A 19,409-nucleotide genomic window follows, 5' to 3' on the forward strand; every position below is an offset into this window, starting at 1 on the left:
CATCGCTCCGTTCTCCGCCATCGTCGCTACAGCCAGCCACATCTTCTCCGGCTCAACGCCGGTCGCCGCTGCAGAAGCTAAATCGGCCAGGCCCGTCACCATGCATCAACCTCATCCTAATCAAAGTGACATTCTCGAAATATAACATCATAAACAGGAAAGTTAGAATCCACCCGCATGGAACCAAGCGCAGCAACCGAGTGCTCAAATGTCCGCGTCGTCGCATGAAAGCTATTACTCGCCAGCATACGAGCATGTTAATAGTGAAAAAAAAGTGAACAAAACAGAAAAGACACGGAATCAGCGATGTTTAATTTCTTACTATTGCTATGGTGTTTAAATTCTTGACTATCGTTATGATCAAATACAGTTTCAATATCACCAATCAAACAAACCAACAGTTATGGTTATGTAGCCAACTATTACAACCGGTTACAAGTCAGTGGAGCAGAGCTCCAGGCACGAGATGACGATGTCATGTGTAACACGGATCCAGAGACATCACCAAGATCGTTTCCCAGAAAGAAGACATATTCGCTACATGCAGACAGGGATCAGGACCTGCTTGATAATCTCGCAACCTTGGCTCATCTCATCTCACTCTCCACACAGAAGGTTGGCATCGTAGACTGACAGGTCGGATCAGCCAACGCACCTGTCTCTCCTATTAAGGCTTCAGCGGAGATGGAGATCTCAGTGATTACCACCGACAAGTTCCCGCAATCACTTCAATCTCGTGCACATAGTCCATCAGCGCTTGCTTCACTACCGGCGGGCAATCAAGAGAGCAAGATGCAACATTTTCTTCTGACAAAGTTTGTGTGGGTTTTTCAACATTTTAATATTTGCCATCTTTTCGCCAGACACCATGACACGGGCGATGCTAAAATCGTCCCCCTTTTCCAATGCAAACTGCCATTCCCTCGCTGTGATGTAGAACCAGTTTTTGTTTGAAGTTGTGGTTGCCTTCACCTCCACATACTCTATCCGATTATCTCCCTGGGTGATGATAATATCATACGGCAGTCCGGTTTCGGTGTCTGCATTAACCCACCTGACGTTCTTGGCCCCTAGCCGCTCAACCAAATGTTTGTAGGCTACAGCTTCACCAACCCTGCCAGTTTTTAGTAACTGGGCTGCGCGGAGCCTTTCCCTGTGTTCTGAAGCATTTGGCATTTTGTCACTGAAATCCATTACCTCAACCTCGCTAGGTGAACCGGTCCCGAGGTCCAAATAAGCAGGTGCACCGTCCGAGTTAATGGACATCATCATCTGAGGCTCGTCCAATGTTGCCACTGTGCTTTCTGTGTGTAAATTACTTTCTAGACTCGTATCCTCTTCTATAACCCAATCCTCGTCAAGCTGAACAGGAAACCAATTATCTTCTGTATTTGTGAGCTCAACATCATTCACCTCTGTATCTTGCAGGGGTCCAGGAAGCCAATTATCATCATTCACCTTTGTATCTTGCAGGGGTCCACGCTGACTTCTGCGAGATGTTCTAAAATCAGGAGCTGTTCTCCAATTATTAGGTGGCCAACTTGAAACAGTTCCGTCTGACCTCTGATGTTGTTTGTGAATATTGAGAACACAGGCGGATGAGGTTTCAACCGGTTTGGAATCAACACCTTGGTCGGGTACAAACTCTGGCACAAACGAGGAAGAAAAGGACCAAACCGCTTCATCTTCAGGCAATGCAGGCACATTCTGATTATTAACGACAAAAGACTCAACCTGTTCAGCTGAGGTGCCAGATTCTGCCATGGTTTTGACCATGTGCAGAAAATTCGCAAAGTGCAGATCAGGGGACCCATCAAAGAAAATTCTAGAAGTTTCCAGAAACAATGAATGTGAATCAGCTTCTTGCGTAGCATACAGAATATTTTCCTGAAAATAAATAACAGATCAAATCAACTGAACTTTAAAGCTCATGGCAGATGACATAACAGAGCAAAGCCTTAATCATGAAGTGCATCAAGCATTCAAGCAATGCCTCAGTTGCAGGAACTTCTTAAGGTCTTAATTTTGCATACAGTCGACAAAATGTCAGAAGGTCGATACATGGCAGCACATTACACTTAATTTAACTATTTATCAGGTATAATTAGCAACCAAAGTTGGAGATTGCCAGTTATAGCATTATTCGGATGCAAAAGTACATCAGTATATTCAGTGGCACATCACTATATTCTTCAGCGGTGTCATAGGAGAGGGACCTGAGAATAAACCATCTAACTAAGCAAGCAATAGTCCATCGTAATTATCTAACAAATATGCAGTTAATATTCGGAAACAAAAGATTAGCAAGGAGGTAATCACTCACACTAGTTACCATAAAGGCGGAACAGAAACATAGGTACCAACCTGCAGAAGACAATTGCATTTGAATCTTTTCTTAGAAGAACTCTCATGTCCTTTAAGCATATACTTGTGGAACAACTTTTCAACGACAATAATCTGAAGATTGCTAAGCTTCATGATCTCATTTTGCTGAAAGTTGATATATGCATCTCTATGTGTCTTATAGATGTAGCGTTGCATATATGGTAACAGTCCACAAAGCAAAGTAGCCTTTTCCCTGTTGTCAGCCGTGCCATAGAATATTGCTTCACGATGCACAACCTATACAAAAGCAACAAAAGTGAATGAGAACAATACTTAAGATGCACACAAATTCAGGATATGCCACTCAATAAACCAAAGTTCTGAAAAAATAACCTAAACTTAATATGCAGCTCGTGCAGTTGCGGAAAATAAAGTACTATATACTTTAAAATATGACATGTACATATCAAGTATGTTACAATTTACAACATATAACCTTCAAATGCTGCTAGCCTATTACTAGCAGATATGAGTGAAGTCATAATGTGACCCTTGCAGTCAATTTTGACGACTGTGATGAAGTCATCATCCCCAGCAAGGCTATAAAGAACTAACATGTGTATAATGTGGAAGTGGTGGAAAGTAGAGTAACTTTTTCTAGTTAAAAATAAAGAAAAGGAAAGAAGCACGTGCGACCAGTAGCCATTTCTCTATAACAAAAATGTACAGTTTTACCAAATTTCTCATCAATTATTCTATTATAGATGGAATCATAGGATGGAGCTTTCAGAATTTTACGTTCAGAAACTTGTGGGAAATTCCAATTGACTTTGCAGTTTCAACAGCATGGCACACACCATTACAACACCTTCCACCCTCATTTCTCGCTGCTACCACTTGCAGGATGGGTAGTGGTTCTAGTGGATGGTAGAAATTAACATTGTGAAGCACATGAAAAATTCACTTCTACCATAAAGAATTGCTTTAATTTATTGCATCACTCTATTTCCTTGTTGCCTTAAATCTTCTACTGTGGTCTTTTTTCTTTCAAATCCCAAAAAGGTGTCACTTCCTACTACCCATTTGTACGATGAGTAGCGTGCGGTAAAATAGTCGAAGGGCTGAGGCCAATCTTTATTAAGATCGGAGAGAACATTTACGAAGCAGCGAAGGTCGCCAAGGGTAAAAGCAGGCGAAGCTGTAGCAGAGCCTCGTGGCCAAACACCACAAACACACAACACCACGATTGCGCGAGCACCAGCAGCTAGCGGTAGCAACACATGCCACAGACACACAGCAGCACCACAGCAAAAGCACGAGCAGCCAGCTAGAAGGCCGCGGTGGTAGCAAAACACCCTGCCTCCCACCAGGGTCTCAGCTCCTCAATGACCGTGTCCACCACTCCAGCCGGGTCAATGAGAGGCCGTTGAAGATTCATGCATTGCGCTCCTTCCATATGGGCCAATGCACCAGAATCACCACCGTATCAAAGTCCCTCCTAAGCAGCTTAGGGGCAAGCTTTCCTCGCACGCAGCCACCAATCGTACGGTATAAATAGTAGTAGTGAGGCGCATTACAATCTTTCTTGTACCATAGTAAACTTTATTTATCAAAAACATTGTTTTTATGCTAACTTCCATTTTCCGGTTCTCCTAGTCATTAAATAGACAGATATGGCCCTGGTAAAGCAGGCAGCTGATAGTACCTGTCAGGCGCCAACAAACTGGCCACTCTGTTCGGTTGTGATGCAAGGGATTGTTCGTTGTGACAGCCCGCTAAACCCGCTACAGCATAGTTTGCACTGTGCCGCAGCATTTTGGTGCAAATACATTTTGTATTTTCGTATAATTCATACGTTACATATTACTCAAGATGTGAAATATGCCCCGATCTAAAAAACCAAAATATAATATTTATGTTTCTGCAAACACAGCCAAGTGGATGCAGACATGGAGCATGCCTTGCGTCTAAATTAGCCAATGGCACATAGCAAACTTTACTAATCTTCTAATCTGTATTACTTTGCACAACTTCGCAGCTAAATGACGAATTACATACAACATTTCCAGCATTACATAACGTAGGAAAGAAGTCAATAAAGATATCATAAAACAAGAAATATATTACCTTGGATAAAGCTGGGATACCTAGGCTTTTCATCAGTGCAGCAACTCTTCCATGCAAGATTTGCTTGTCCTCAGAAGAAAGTGTACCAAATTGTATGAAGTCAACATCAATACAGTTCTGAAAGTGTTGTTTCAACTCATCATCATCTGACCAGCAAACAAGACCAAAAGATGGATGGAGAGAGACCCATTTATCAACCAGGGTTGGCAATATCGTTGTCTCCAGCTTCTGAAGAGAATCTTTCACATAAACTAGATCGTTCTTGTCATTCACAGAATGGATATCGGTAGCCCATCTCACAAATACACGGAAGACCTATGTACAATGTGGAAGCGAAAGTTCATATTTTAAAGGCGTACAGCCAACAGTTGAGGCAATGACAAATAAAAAGACATAACTTTAGGTACTCCATGCACAAAAGCAACTTACCTGATGGGCTACTTGTGAAGGCAGTGCAACTTTAGATAGCCGTAAGAGCATCTCTACATAATCAGCTGTTTTTGGAACTTTTGGCACACCACATGCTTCCGTAAAGAATTCACAAAGGTTTGGATAGGTTGAGCACAGCATCCTTCTTGGGAACATTCTATTCTTCACCAAAACGAATTCCTCTGTCGTTTCAGAACAACCTGTTGGGTCATGCCAATAGAGGTCTTTTGGGGATAAAAATTTACCATGTACGACCTCACTAGATCGAGCACGGATTAGTGGTGTAAATATAGATGAGCATGACATCAACTCCCGTTTGATGTCAATCTTTGCATCAGCTGCACCTTCTGACACGAAGGTATAGAATTTGCACATCTGGTCCACACTGAAGAAAAGGCAGGTCAACCATTAGAAATTATTTGACAAAAGAAAAATTGCAGGGTAGTGTGCGGTAAAAAACTACTACATGCCAATGGGATTGACCTGGAAATGTTCATATTAGTTCTTAAGCACATACCCACATTTTAAGCAACCACATGTATAGATTAAAATAGAAACATGGTAGTGTTTAGACTAGTAATCTTTACAGTTGCTTTGCATCTAAACATGGAGATCAGATTTTCTTTTAATGAAATACCTTGCGCTGAATGGAACTTGTGATGTCATCCATAAGTTCAGGGTCATTAAAGCGTCACTGTGGGATACATTTGTTTTGAATCCAATATCCTTCCTTAGTGACCTGCTGGATACCTGTTCCACAGAAATGAAGTTTCCAAGGTGAGTGGGATACGTGTTGGTAAGGATAAATAGAACACTTCTTTCTATTGGCTGGTAGGTAATAATAAAAACTACAAACCTGAGGTACAGCATATGGGGCCACACCACCAAGCAGGGAACGCACGTTTTCACAATCATAAAACAAATCCGTTGCAGTATGAAGGTCATAATCCACAGTTGACGCTATCCATTTGAAGCTTCTGATACATTTCATAAAGGATGACTCGACTGTTCTGCTTCCATCACAACTGGTCCCGCTTGTGAGACACCAAGCTTTTGCACTATAATGATCATCCCAGAAACTGTCAAGAACCTCCAGAAGATATATGCAATTTTCTCGGCAATTTTTTGAAGAAAATGATGATAAAATGTTAGCCAGTTCTGGTGACTCCCAGTCATACACTGTACAGGATGTTCCAGAAACACCACCTTGCAAAATTCTTCCTGCTATCAAAGAATCAACTTGGGATATGTTTTTCTCAACTTTCATTACATGCACAAAATCAGTCACACCCATCTCCTCAAAAAATTGCCTCCAACTTTTCAGCACAGATGGCAGCAAATCTGAACCATGATTCATCAAGTAACCACTATCAAGTTCTATCCATCTGATTTCAACATTCTGAAGTAGCTTGCCTATGTCCACAGGACTTCCATATTCTTTACTAAAGTGAATTGGTTCATCAGCTGGGCACTTGTAGCCATGGTTTGTAAGTAAGATGGGTCTACTTCGTAGTTCTGACATTATCTCTTCCTTCCCAAAATTACAGCTTGTACATGGAGACTGAAGATGAAGCATGATAAAACTCACATACTCTATCATCATCATCTTATCAACCTTCTTAGCATCTGTACCATTTGGCAAGGATGTGAGGATGTGATTTTTGATAATTTCATGTCCAGACAACTTTCGCACCCCGATTTTCAGAAGAATATCCGTCAGATCGTTAGCTCTCATTTCTTCTATAAGGTATTTATTTTTACAGGACACAGAGAAAAGCAATGGACTAACAAATCGAAGGTTACCATACAGAATTGGGAAATCCTTCATGCTACCTTTGCAGTCAGGTGTGGAACCGAGAATATCATGAGGCAACCATATAGGGCCATCTGCTACAGAACTAAATGAACCATCTGAAAGTGGAATGCATGGTAATTTCCTGAGAGCACATAAAGGATCACCTTCCAGGCTTGTTGTCGAGGGAATATTTTGAAAAGAACGTGACAGCGCCAAATGAAGATTTACAAACCAAGCACATAGCCATTCCATCCCGAGTGACTCAATGCAACCCTCAGTTCGGCAAATTGATGATACCATATCAATAAAAACATTTGGTCCATGATCGTGAATACCTAGGGCCCTTGATAATGTATCAGGTATGATGATATCTTTAGACAGATAACCAAGACCAAGATGCTGATGAAGTAAGCCATCAGAAAACAGCATTTTAGTCTGTTCATCCCAACCCCTTAATGTGTTGCATGGATAGACCCATTGCGAACTAGAACCCTCCAAAACCATGCACCTATTCAGACGTAACTTGGAAAGGATTAAGTGAGGGAGCTTGCAAAAGAATCCATGAACTTCTCCTGCTAGAGGAACAAAACTCATGAATGCTGTAACAGCCTTTCCAGGGCAACTCTGGAAGCAGGGAAGGGAACAAAAGGATTCTTGTGCACTGACAAACAAAGAGGGGAATTCGGATAACAACCACTGGTTCCATGCATTATCTGCATCCACTTCCTCTCTGGAAGAAGGTAAAACAAAATCCCCTTGAAGAATGAATTTAAGACCATAGTTCCTTAGAGGTAGAAAAGCGAACACAGGCTGTTGCTTCAAGTAAGGTTCATACTCTCCTTTCTCAGTCTCCTGCAAAGTAAATGCCAGAGCTATCTCTGTAGTGTGCACATCATGGCGTACAAGTGTGCCCTGTAACTTCTTACTAACTACCAACCAACTCATTATCTCATTCCCATGTGAGATCCTCACAATGCCATCACCAAGAGCCTTCCTTCTCATAACCAGCAGTGTGTCATTCACCACATTCTTAAACTTGATACAATTTAGTCGGTTAAGGAACAGAAGCAGAGATGGGTGGAGATCTGAAAACATGGATGCAATGGAGCAAATGCCAGTGTCATCCCTGAATTTAGATCTGAAGGGAAGTAAAATGCAAGTATTCCAGCGGGAACAAGCGTCCTTGTCATCTTCAACAGATAACATTCTACTCAAAGAGCTAGTATTGTAGGGTGGAACTGCAGTTGGCAATACAAAACCAATCTGGCCGTCGGTAATGTCAAATTTCACATGGAAACCATTTGAATGGATCTCTGGAGCATCAGTTACCTGACATATTAGACAAGAACAAAAATGTGATCTTTTTCCACATTAACTCGAGATTCCTACCCGAAATAGTAGATGGCAAAAAATCGAATGACTGATACAAAAAGAAATTCATGAAATCATAGATGGCAAAGCAAGCAATAGTAAAATCATTATGGCTTTATGGTGGTAATAATTGGAAATGATTCTATTAAACCTACCCGAAATACTGATTTAAATCCAATGCCCTTATTTCCAATATAACCCCTATTGGCTCCTTTCTTTGTTGAGTTACCAATATCGCAAAGAGCTCTAATGTTCTCAGCAGAAAAGCCCCTCTCATTGTTGAGAACAACAATACCATTATCCTGAAGAACGAATGCTAATGTGGGTTCAACATCCTCAAGATAAGTATTATCGTCAGCATTCTGTACCTGAATAGAGTAGGCAGATGTCAGCAAAAAACTGATCTTCGCACCAAACAAGCACAAAAAATGAACTAGTGCACAGAGTTAAGCTTACCAGCTCAAGAAGTAGGTGAGAATCCTGAGAGTATAATTCTTGTGAAAGACAATGCAGTGCTCGGCCAAGTCGAGCATGCTGCTTTGTCAACAAACTATTCTCGGTGCAGCTTAGAGCCTGATCCAAACCAAACTCATCACGTCGTATAGTCTCAATAACTAGAGCTGCTTCCTCGAGATTAATTTCTTCCCTCACGGGAGATTGGTTTGTATGCAATGCAGTTTCTGCCTTGACTCCAACAGGATTTAACATGTTCTGGTTTTCCTTATTATTCATAGAAAGGATTTGATCCTTTTCGCCAGGAAATGATTTAGTACTGTCATTCACCATATCAACATCATGAGGAATAAGCATGTTAGAGTTTTCAAGTGTAGGTCCTTCAGATACAGCTGATGTATGCCCAGAAGAAGAAAGTGTTTCTGTCTTTGCACGACCTTCAGCTAAACAGAATTCACGATAATCTTCAACCCACTCGGTAATTCCAAGTGATAACCCAACATCATGAAGCATGCAAAGCTGCCAAGTTTCTGTGGCTTCATGTAAGATAACTGAATAACAATTTTTGGTAACTGTTCGAAGTCCGGACAATAGTATATCTGCTGCAAGACTCCGGAATTCAGAAGGCAGATGACCAAGACAATCAAGGAAAAATTTGGCAACAAAATGAATAGTGCTGTCAATGTTTGTTAAGACATCAGACATGACATTTCTTGCAGAAGACAGCTGAGAGCTTTCTTGAACATGGCCAACAAAATGAGGAGAGCTGTCACGCTGTTCAGCACTTAGATTATGGGATCCCTCAGTCACAAATGGTTTGCCTTCAGAACTAGTGTTCATTGGATCCTTGTTGTTGTTCATTATGATACCTATTGCTCGTTGTGCATAACACTTCAGTAAGGAAATTGGAGTATTCACAGAACCATTGTAAATGTGCAGCAAGGAAAGCAGCTTCACTGCCACTTGAAATGGTGAGCATTGAATAATGGCTTCTAAAAATTGGTCGACCGTTGCTGATGGATCTACTCTTATAAATCTACCATCTGTGGTCACGATGCAAGCTAGCTGTTGAACTGGACCCGCATTCAGCAGCCAGTGTATGAAGGAACCCAGTGAAGGAGCAAACAACATATCCCAATGTGACCAAAGAAGCAGATCTGACAACATTGGAGCCTTAAGTAAACAGTTAGTTGCTTCTCGTGAAGAAACTGTTTCAGAATAATAAGTTTGTTCAACAGAACTGTCCCTCTGCCCAACAACAGTATCATGCTCACCTGGAGACATTCCAGACCACCGTTTCTCCAACAGAGAGATAGAAAACGTGATATTATTTGTGTGTGTGCTCCTTGACTGTCTCTCTATAGAACCTTTAAGTTCTTCCCCAGATTTGAATTGTGCAATATCAAAACTAATTGTCGGGAACTGCCTTTTGAGAAGCATAAGGAAACTATCCCCTGAAAAGTCGCCATCTTCTAGCCAGTTACCCTCGGCTTGGCAGAGTAGGACTTCAATTTGTTGCCGCAGTACAGAAACTTCCAGAGACGAAGAATCAGAGTTCCCCCGCTTCAACAAACTACTCAACTTAGGGGGGAAGTGATCACCATGTTTTCCCAAAAACTCAAGGAAAGTCCCATGGCCAAGAGAAGTAAATTGCTTGGCAGAAAATTGAGTAGCTACCCATATTTCACAATCATGAAGTGTCTTCAGGAACATAAAATTTTCCACTTTCAAAGCACCAGCTCTAGACACTCCACTGTTGGACTCAAAATATTCAGTAATTCTCCTGATGACATCATCAGCTGTGACATCTGCATGAACAAACACAAATGATAAGGGGGTATTTCTTTGTGTCAACTGTCAAGTGGTGCAGAAGCTGTTAGAGGTTGGTTCCAGTTCCATATCACAGAATTTGATTGAGTGCAAACAACTGAGACAAAAGAGAGCGAGTGAGAGTGAGAGAGTGAGAGAGAGAGATTACTGGGTCCAGGCTGATTGGCTCCTTTAGCAATGCATCTAGTATTTTCTTTACTCGGGGGCTCAATTTCCATAACCTCCGTTGTGGTGTTAGGAATAGGACTTGATGACAATTTATTCTCACTAAAGACATGGATCGCATCATAAATACTATCCAGCAGACCACAGGCCATAGATCTAACCTGCATATACATGACGCAAGACATTAAATATGATCACAAAATGCTACCAGAACTTTTCAGCAACAGATACAAAAAAATAAGGAAGAACTGCAAGCTACCAATCAGGACACAAGCTATCCTCTCGAGAATGTACCCTAGAAACGTAAACTAACAAAAAGAACTGATTTTTTTAAGACATAGACAATACACATCTACAATGTCACAAAATGTGAGGTCCAAATTTGAAATACAGCTCAAAAAACAAAAAACAAATTTAGCTCTGATAGTGCTAGTGGGCCCAATTCGAAATACGTTCGTAAAATAATTTGCCTTATTTGTTTCTCGAGCTGTGGGTCAAATTTGAGTGTGAATTTTTGTTTCATGGTAAATATATGCCGTTCTCCATGCTGAATTATTTTCAGATTTCTTTTACGACTTTTAGCTTGTGTTTTCACCTTGGGCGAACCCACCATAAGAGTTGGTGCACCGGATGCATTCACACCTCATCATACAAGTACAAGCCACGTATGCTACACCTGCAGATCTATTGGCTCACATCAGGAAATTTATGATACCGACCCTAACTAATCTTAACTTTGAAGTGCATTCTATGTGTAGCAACTAAAAAGAATGAAGCCGTTTTGCAAACAACATATCTGGTTAGTAGATCCACTTGTAATGTAGGAGTTGGCTGAAAAAGGAATCAACTCACTGCAACATTTAGGAAGCCAATGCCTGGGTATTGCGAGAAGAAATTTATCATTTTCCTCTTTTCTTCTGGTGTTTCTGTATAGTAATTTGCTATCAATTCCAAAACCTGCATCAATGAGAAGTACAAAATAAATTAGATTTGGAAATAGTAAAAGGCCCTACTGAAACTGAAAACACCTATATTCTGCTGAATAATTGATGGTATTGTTCGAATTTTAGAGTTAAAAAGGGCAGCCGAGTGCATGTAGCTCCCGCTTGCGCAGGGTCCGGGGAAGGGTCCGACCACTTTGGGTCTATTGTACGCAGCCTTTCCCTACATTTCTGTAAGAGGCTAAGATGAAGAAATTGTATCCAGAAAACATCGAAGGAGTAAGAAAAATATCAGAAAAAATGATAGAAACTAGGGAGAGGGGAGCTAACAAGTACTCCCTCCGTTCACAAATACAAGATGTTCTAACTTTTTTTCTGAATCGGATGTATATAGACATGTTTTAGTGTGTTTGTTCACTCATTTCAGTCCGTATGTAATCCATACTGAAATATCCAAGACATCTTAGATTCAGAAAAAGGTTAGAACATCTTATATTTGTGAAAGTGGGTAGCATTTTGTAAAGGAAAAAATAGTTGAGGTCCATCCAGCAAAAATATGAGGGCAGGCCTGGCGCAGTGGTGAAGTCCTCCCCACTTGTGCCAAGAGGTCCTGGGTTCGAACCAGCCTCTCTGCATTGTACTTTGCAGGGGTAAGACTAGATTCTTATAATCCCTCCCCAGACCCCACCTTGTGTGGGAACTTCTATGCACTGGGTCTGTCCTTCATCCAGCAAAAATATATGCACTGTTTTTAACACCGAAAGACTCATGATCTGACCAAGCACAAATAGAATTAAGATGTGCCGCCCAGATTTGAATACCAGGATTGAAACAGTTGGAAAAATATTGGTTCAATCTGTCTGACCAAGGACAAAAAACTCCAGGCCAAAATATCATGTATGTAAACCATCAGCAGAGAAAAAAATACAAATAAACACAAATAATCGGCAGAAAGACAAGACACAGTCTTGCAGGTTTCCATGGAAATCTGGGCATCCACCTTCATCCAACTACCAGGCTGGATCGAGGAGGGATGGCCAGATCCAGGCATGGTAAGGTGGGGATCTGGCTTTTCCCGAGCTCAAGTGCGGCAGCATGGACCACGATGACCCCAGCCTTAGTGGGGATATTTGGCGGGGGTCTCCCCCACCCCAAATATAGCTCTCGCCATCGAATCACCGACACTGCTGCTGATGTGCCAAACCGTGTTTATCAATGGAGCAAAGAGGAACATGAGAGAAATCAGTGCCTCGGTGGAGTGTTGGACCACTTCCTTTAAATTGAGTAGACCCACATGCTATGTATTCTGTTGGTATTTATGTTTGTATTTGTAGCCAAAGAGAAAGCAAGCACAGATTTTTTTTTATGCATATGCAGAGCCCAGATTCCGAGCTCAATGGAGCTTGAGGGCTGAAAATCCACACTCTAATAAATGTAACTATAGTTCACAACTATTCAGACAACAAGGATTTGACCATAAGTAAACAGCTAGCAAGCATACCTGTTGAACTGAATGTTCACGGCATGCTTCTTTCCAGGTTGTTATGAATTTCTCCAGCTTGCCTGTACTTAAGAAGCAATTAGGCGATACTTCTTTCTTTTTTATTTGAATCTTTTGCCGCTTATTGGGCTGTTTGCACAAAGAGCTAGGAGTCCCGTTTTCCTCATATTTCCTTTTGTTTCTTGAATGGACATTTACTTCATTCGCTTTTACCTTGCTGCTCACTATAGCTGGTTTTTTACTCTGATCTGATTTCAAACCAAGACGTTTAATTTCTTCTGCTGTCGAAGGATAAGGGCAGCCACTGACACTTTTATCAACATCCTTTCTGTCAACAATATAACAGCTATCTTCGCTCGCACTGTCCTCCACGGCATCCTTCGAACTACTACCGTCATCAACTTCATCACCGGCTGAATCAAAACGAATATGTTTATTGATGCCTGGTAATTGCTTTATACGGCTAGTTATATCATCGAACCTCTTGTCCAACTCCTGCTTCCCCGAATGAAAGTCTGTCTGTTTTGGTAGATCCTTCTCACAAGTGCTATCACGAGAACCACTGGTCTTGCCTAGATGTTTAATTGCAGCAACTTCATTTCTTCTGGCCTGTCGGAGGAAGGAAATGTGCAACCTACAAAACCCCCCAAAATCAGAAAAATTATATATTCTGGTGCAAAGTAAAGAGACAAAATAGTACTCCCTCCTATCCATATTACTTGTCGCTCAAATGGATGTATCTAACACTGAAATATGTCTATATACATCCATTCCAGCCACAAGTAATATGGATCGGAGGGAGTAGCAGGAAGGCTGAAGGAAGTCATTTCTATCTCAAAGTACACACCAGTACCAGCATTGGAGCACACAAGGAAAGTGAACATGTGCCTAAAAGAGAAGGTACATACCCCAAGCTCTGTACGCGCACGCCGAGTTTCTCCTTCCCAGAGACCGACTTTTGTTCCGCGAGATAATCCAAGAAGCTTTCCGCTGTGACTTTCTCCTTGGAATTATCGATAAACTTCTGCAGGCAACTGATAATCTCCTCGCTACTAAGCTTAGGCACCTTGGATAAATCAGCAGGTACAAAAAAATAATGTGCAACAAGTGGATGCTGAAGAAAAGGCCCCAACCCCAGCTCTTCGAACTGACCAATACCCTCGTTCTTGCATATCTCAACCTCCAGGTCATGAATAGATACGATTTTTCTTGCTGCAACATAACAATGGATGAATGTGTTCACCTGACAAACAACAAACCAAGTCCATGTAAAGTCAAACAGCAGATAACCATGTGCAGTTCTCCCAAATATACTTAGTGATGATTTGACCATTAGAAAGAGCTCTGCAAGCTTTATGCTGTCGCAGAAAATGAGCAAAAAAGAAGCATTCTGGCACTTGTTACAAAATGAGCAAGCATTTAAGCAGCACTGTCTACAGAAAATGAGCAAAAAGAAGCATTCCCGCGCTTAATTTAACATGAGCAAACTAACTTTGATCATTTACCCAACGTTCAATTATTGCGAGAAGAGCCATAGTGAATTACAATGCTATGCTATGGCAAGGGAGCATATTAGTTAGGTTTCCTTTTCCTTACTCTTCTGTTTCTACATAATAGCAGAACAGAAGGTGCTGCGGAGTTTAGCACATGGTAAATTATCTGATAAGATGAGAACATGTGACGAAATTAACAAAGCAGGCATGGAACGTGCACAAGTCTGGGTGCAGTGCACTCTGCAAACATACTCGCAACTTCACCAAACACAGGGCAACAATCTCAGCGCCACTTGTGTTTACAAATGAAATCAGAACAGAGTAGTGCACGATATCCGGCATGAGACGAAGGCCTATATAAGCATGACAAAGCTAGTAAAAGAGGGAGAGCAGGGCACACGGCAGCGCCGCACCCTGTCAGTTTGCCTCATGGTGCCAACACATGGCAGTTCAATTATGAACTGGAGCGCAGAAGAAGCAGAGTTTGCAGGGTTAACAACGTTTTTTTCTGAACGAACCAAGCTCCAGCAATTGCAGATGAAATCATCTGTAAATTCAAAACAGAACATGTACGAGCCTTGCCAGGTAACGCAGTCGCGTAAGGTGCGAGCTACCGGGATCTCAGCCGAGCAGGAATACTGACCTTGCCCTCGATACTGAAGAGTTCGCGCAGGACGGGCACGTCGTGGAGATGGACGCCGAGGGACCCCCACGAGTCCGCCTTGAGCGCCACGAGCGCCGCCTGGGCCACCTTCCACCCGGTGACGCCCTGGCCCGCATGCGTGAGCTCGTCCCGCGCCTTGGTCGCCGCCGCCTGCGCCCTCTCGAGGGCCGCGGGGTTCCGCGGCGGCGGCGGCGGCTGCTGCTGAGGCGGGGCCGACGAGGGCGAGGGGTTGGGTGGGCGGTGCTGCACGTTGGGGGTGGTAGGGCTCTGGGCGTAGCCGGGGGAGGGGAGCGGCGGCTGCTGCTGGTACTGCTGATGCTGATGCTGGTGCTGATGCTGCTGGAACTGCTGCTGGTGGTGGAAGGCCGCGGCGAGGGCGGCCTGGTTCTGGAGGAGGAGGTGGGGGAGCATGAGATGGAAGGGGTCCTGCCCGAACTGGGGGTTGGGGGCGAAGGGGTAGGGGTTCATGGCCGCGGCCGCGGGGTCGGAGGCCGAGGCGGCGCCATGCCACGCGGCGGCGAAGGCGGCGGCGCGCGGGTCGTAGCCGTGCGGCGGCATCTGGGGGTTGCCGCGGCCCCTCATCGGGGCAGCGGGGGGTTTCGGGCGGCGCGGCTAGGGTGGGTTGGGAGGCAGAGGCGGCGCCGATGGCGTGAGGTGGAAGAAGGGAAAAGGGGAGGAGGTGTGACCTCCGTGGACACGCGCGCTAGGGCGGCCTGGGCTGCGGGATTTTATCTTGGTTTACACCTCTGCGCAGCGTTGCGGGCTTCGGGCTGGGCCGGTCACAAAAATCGGCCGCCTGTCTTCATGGGGTTCCGACGTCACATTTTTTTATTCTTAGAAATCTAAAAGAAACACTTTTGTACTTTCCTTTTTCTTCTGAAAACATAGCTTCTAGGAGTAATAGCTAGCCCCATTAACTATTTTTAAAGCACATGAAACTATGATAGCGCTGTGATATACTCCCAACGCTAGCTGTCGTGGCCATATAACTTCCTTACATGTCACCGCTTGCGTTCCCCTCCTCTTCCCCGTCTCGTGGCCTCATCGGGGCAACATCAATGGCTTGGTGCCGGCGATGGCGTGTTGGGATAAGGTATCTTCGTTTTTCCTGCCTCGGCGACGCCATATTCGGTGTCAAGGAAGGGCATGTGATAGTTTGTGTCCCTAGATTTCTTCATATCTTGGCGGTTGATGCGTCTTTCAAGGAGAGCTACTTGGCCGACTTTTGATTGCAAGTCCGTATTGCGTCGGATGACTCTTCAACCAATATTGCTTCGGCGATTTTTAAATCTCATCGCAAGTGCGAATGCGTATTGATGTCTTCAATGATTATTTCAAGGTTCGGAGGGTCCTTAAACATTACAAAGACTTGTGCTCATATGTTATCGTCGACAAGCAAACGACTCAAGTAAGAGAGCATCCATGTGGTAGGTAATTAAGTTTTTTCAGTTTCAGTCGATTGACCCTAGTTGTTCGATTCAAGCCAATGGTCGCCTCGTGTTATTGTTTCACCGATGGTTTCTCTGCCCAACTCATCACACAGTCACGGCGCCATGTTCCCCCTGGCTCCGCTCCCTCCCTTCCCAATGTCATCTCCCCATCTCAAGCTCAACTACCATCTAATCTAAGTCCCATTTAGAACGAAAGCCCCCAACCGACACTTCTAAATCCTCGTCCCAATCTCCGACGTGGTCCTAGCTTGGTCTCGCCATTAGCAACGCGGCTAGCCATGTCGCCTTCGCCTGGCCTCAAAAGTTCGCACTACATCTACTAAAAAATCGACCAATCTGAAAAATATTCTCAGATGCCTAAGGAATAATAAATCCGCTAAATAACAACTAGTAATGTCACTATGTCTAGCTCCCCAGACTGGCTGACTTAATGTGGCTAAGAGCAACTCTAACTAAGTTGCCATATTTGTAGTCGTCATATTGCATATGAAGCCTGATCCGTAATATTTTGAAAGATGGCCAGGTGACGTGCAAACTCAGAGTCACCATATCCCAACCTTCATAATATACTTTTTCGTTATCTTTATTCAACCACTTGAATTGAATCCAAAAGATCATATTATTTCAAATGTAATTATGCATAAAATGTTAAACAAATAGCATGAAGAAAGGCATTAGAGTTAAATCAACATGTACAAATCACATGTTGGCGTGTGCACTGTCCAGCTCTGGCATGTGCCCTTGCTTCAAAGGACCTGGAACATATGATCGTCATCTGCATCTTCTCAAAAAATGCTCGCTCACTAGATTCATGGTGTTTCGGATCCAACATGATGAAATGATTCTCCTCGGATGTCTGTTCATGTGTCACCCCACACTCCTCAATTTCAAGCCTACACGCCTTCATCTCTTCATGGTGTCGCCTGCACTCTTGCATAGCATCCTACCTCGTCCTTTACTATTGGATCTTCTTCTCCTTCATCTCGAGCTTTTCTTACTTCCTCTTCTTCGTGTACTCGTTCCTTGTCCTCATCGAGACACTAATCTTTCTTTTCATCACCTCCACCTCTCCTTGTCTCTTGAGTTTCTCCTTTGTTACCTTCCTCTTTTCAGGTTGACCCATGTCAAAGGCAGGAGCGGGACCTCTAGGCACCATTTCCTCTCCATCACCATCATCATCTTCACCATCGTCCATCTTATAAGAGAAATTATGCACTCCATTTTTTAGAGAACCGTGATCATTCCTCAATTTCTACTTCTCGTTGCCTTCCAAGATATGCCAGCAATATACGAGGCCAACACAATTTGCCCTTTGACTCGGCCACTTATTGTGCCTCTCCTGGGTCATATAATCCTAAGAGATACAAATGCTCAAATTGATGTGAATGCTCGATAAAATGCAAATGTGGCAAAAAAAATTAACAAGATTGATTACATATTGCTCAATGATGACACTGCTAGGAGAAGTGTGCTTCACTTTCTCCAAACAATCAACCCAACAATTGCACATCTTTTGATCGTACCCCATCAGTTTGTGAGATTTGAGGGTATGTTTTGTTGGATGCCCAAGGTGATGTTTGAAATGCTCCTAGATGCACTTCCAATAATTTGCGCTTATTTGATCTTTTCCGGCAACCACATCGAGAGAGATCTTTTGTCACCCCCTCACAACAACAATGTCATCACTCGCGGTGTAGCTTTCAGCCCGGATTACTTTCTTCCTTGACAAGCTGGAGGGTTGGGATTGATCAAATTTTGTATCACGATTCTCCGCATCCATTTGATCTATGCGATGCACCCACAACATCAAAATCATTTGTGCCACTGGACTCACCCATCATACTCTCGATAAATGATTCGTCCTTGATGGTCAACCCCCCAAAATCACAAAATCCTTGCTAAATCACAAACATTGCACATTTGCCAACATTTTTCCACAATCATCTCGCATTCGATTGAACAAATTGAATACAAGCAAAGTATCGCTTTTTTTTACCTCCATCGTCGTTTCACCCGCGTCGGACTGGGAAGGCGCCTGAGTTTCACCCGCCGTCGGGATGAAGAGAGGAGGGACTCGAGCGCTATCTGACGTCTTCTTATTATATTTCTTCATTGATGGTTGTGCAACACAAACGGGGGAAGGCCAATGCATGCGGTGGCATAGGGGTTGTCACCTCTAAGCCTGACTCATCACCAACAGGATGGACGAGGTGTTCGCCTAGGTAGTGGTGAATCGTAGGCAAAGGCGCAATGCCCGTTGAAGTCATGGGATCTGACTCCAAACCAACTGACTAGGAAGCGGTGGTTGAAGCGGCATCCATGGCGTTGTTAGTTGGGATTGGGGATGGAAGGAAGCGACACAGGTGGCGCTACGGCGAGGGAGGGGAGGTGGCAACGCGCGGGCAGGAAGAGCGAATGGGGAAATGTTACTGGCGCCAAACCATTTTCGAGATGTAATGTGCCCTAAATAGCCTCTCCCCAACTACCAAACATGGAGGCTTGTAGACTCAATTGGAGCGGCCTCCAAAAATTATGCCGGATGGCGACTTTGCTAGACCTCACGGTTTTAGCCAGAATTATCGTGCTGACAACTATTGTTGCGATCGGGCACTTTTGGCAACTCTACTAGAGTTGCTCGCTCTATGTCAGCTAACCTGTATGAGCTGTCAAATTCAATATTGGCCGACTTACCTCTCTACGAGTCGGCAAATTTCAGATAAGGGCATGCTACAGTGCATACCTGCGGATGCATGGTACACGATGACGAGGAGAGCTGTTGCAGTGTTCAACTGGTCGTGTACAGTAAAAATGATCTGGGTCACTCAATTTAGATCCGGCGGTTCAGAGTGAACCAAGTTACCTGT

General features: G+C 43.4%; 1 protein-coding gene across 1 annotated transcript; it reads right to left on the reverse strand.

Annotated features, from left to right (window-relative positions):
* Window positions 1-305: 305 nt before the first annotated feature.
* On the reverse strand, window positions 306-15,804 carry NOV (Histidine kinase-, DNA gyrase B-, and HSP90-like ATPase family protein). The gene is made up of 13 exons (XM_087522026.1): window positions 15,074-15,804; window positions 13,846-14,180; window positions 12,938-13,571; window positions 11,348-11,452; window positions 10,479-10,656; window positions 8,504-10,308; window positions 8,203-8,415; window positions 5,738-8,005; window positions 5,519-5,631; window positions 4,882-5,266; window positions 4,453-4,767; window positions 2,365-2,622; window positions 306-1,887 (listed from the first exon to the last, which is right to left on the reverse strand). The coding sequence occupies exons 1-13, from the start codon at window positions 15,674-15,676 to the stop codon at window positions 766-768; spliced, it is 8,334 nt and encodes a 2,777-aa protein (XP_087378152.1). The 5' UTR covers window positions 15,677-15,804; the 3' UTR covers window positions 306-765.
* Window positions 15,805-19,409: the final 3,605 nt, after the last annotated feature.

This window comes from Triticum urartu, chromosome 5A (genome assembly GCF_056163025.1).
Source record: "Triticum urartu cultivar PI428250 chromosome 5A, HENAU_Tu73, whole genome shotgun sequence".
Taxonomy (NCBI): domain Eukaryota; kingdom Viridiplantae; phylum Streptophyta; class Magnoliopsida; order Poales; family Poaceae; genus Triticum; species Triticum urartu.

Excerpts from the sequence above, each read along its gene's own strand:
- NOV (XM_087522026.1), bottom strand. The coding sequence starts at position 15,676 with ATGAGGGGCCGCGGCAACCCCCAGATGCCGCCGCACGGCTACGACCCG. Across the intron at positions 8,006-8,202 it reads GATTTAAATCAGTATTTCGG|GTAACTGATGCTCCAGAGAT; the intron begins GTAGGTTTAATA and ends CTAATATGTCAG. Across the intron at positions 5,267-5,518 it reads CAAGTTCCATTCAGCGCAAG|TGTGGACCAGATGTGCAAAT; the intron begins GTATTTCATTAA and ends CCTTTTCTTCAG.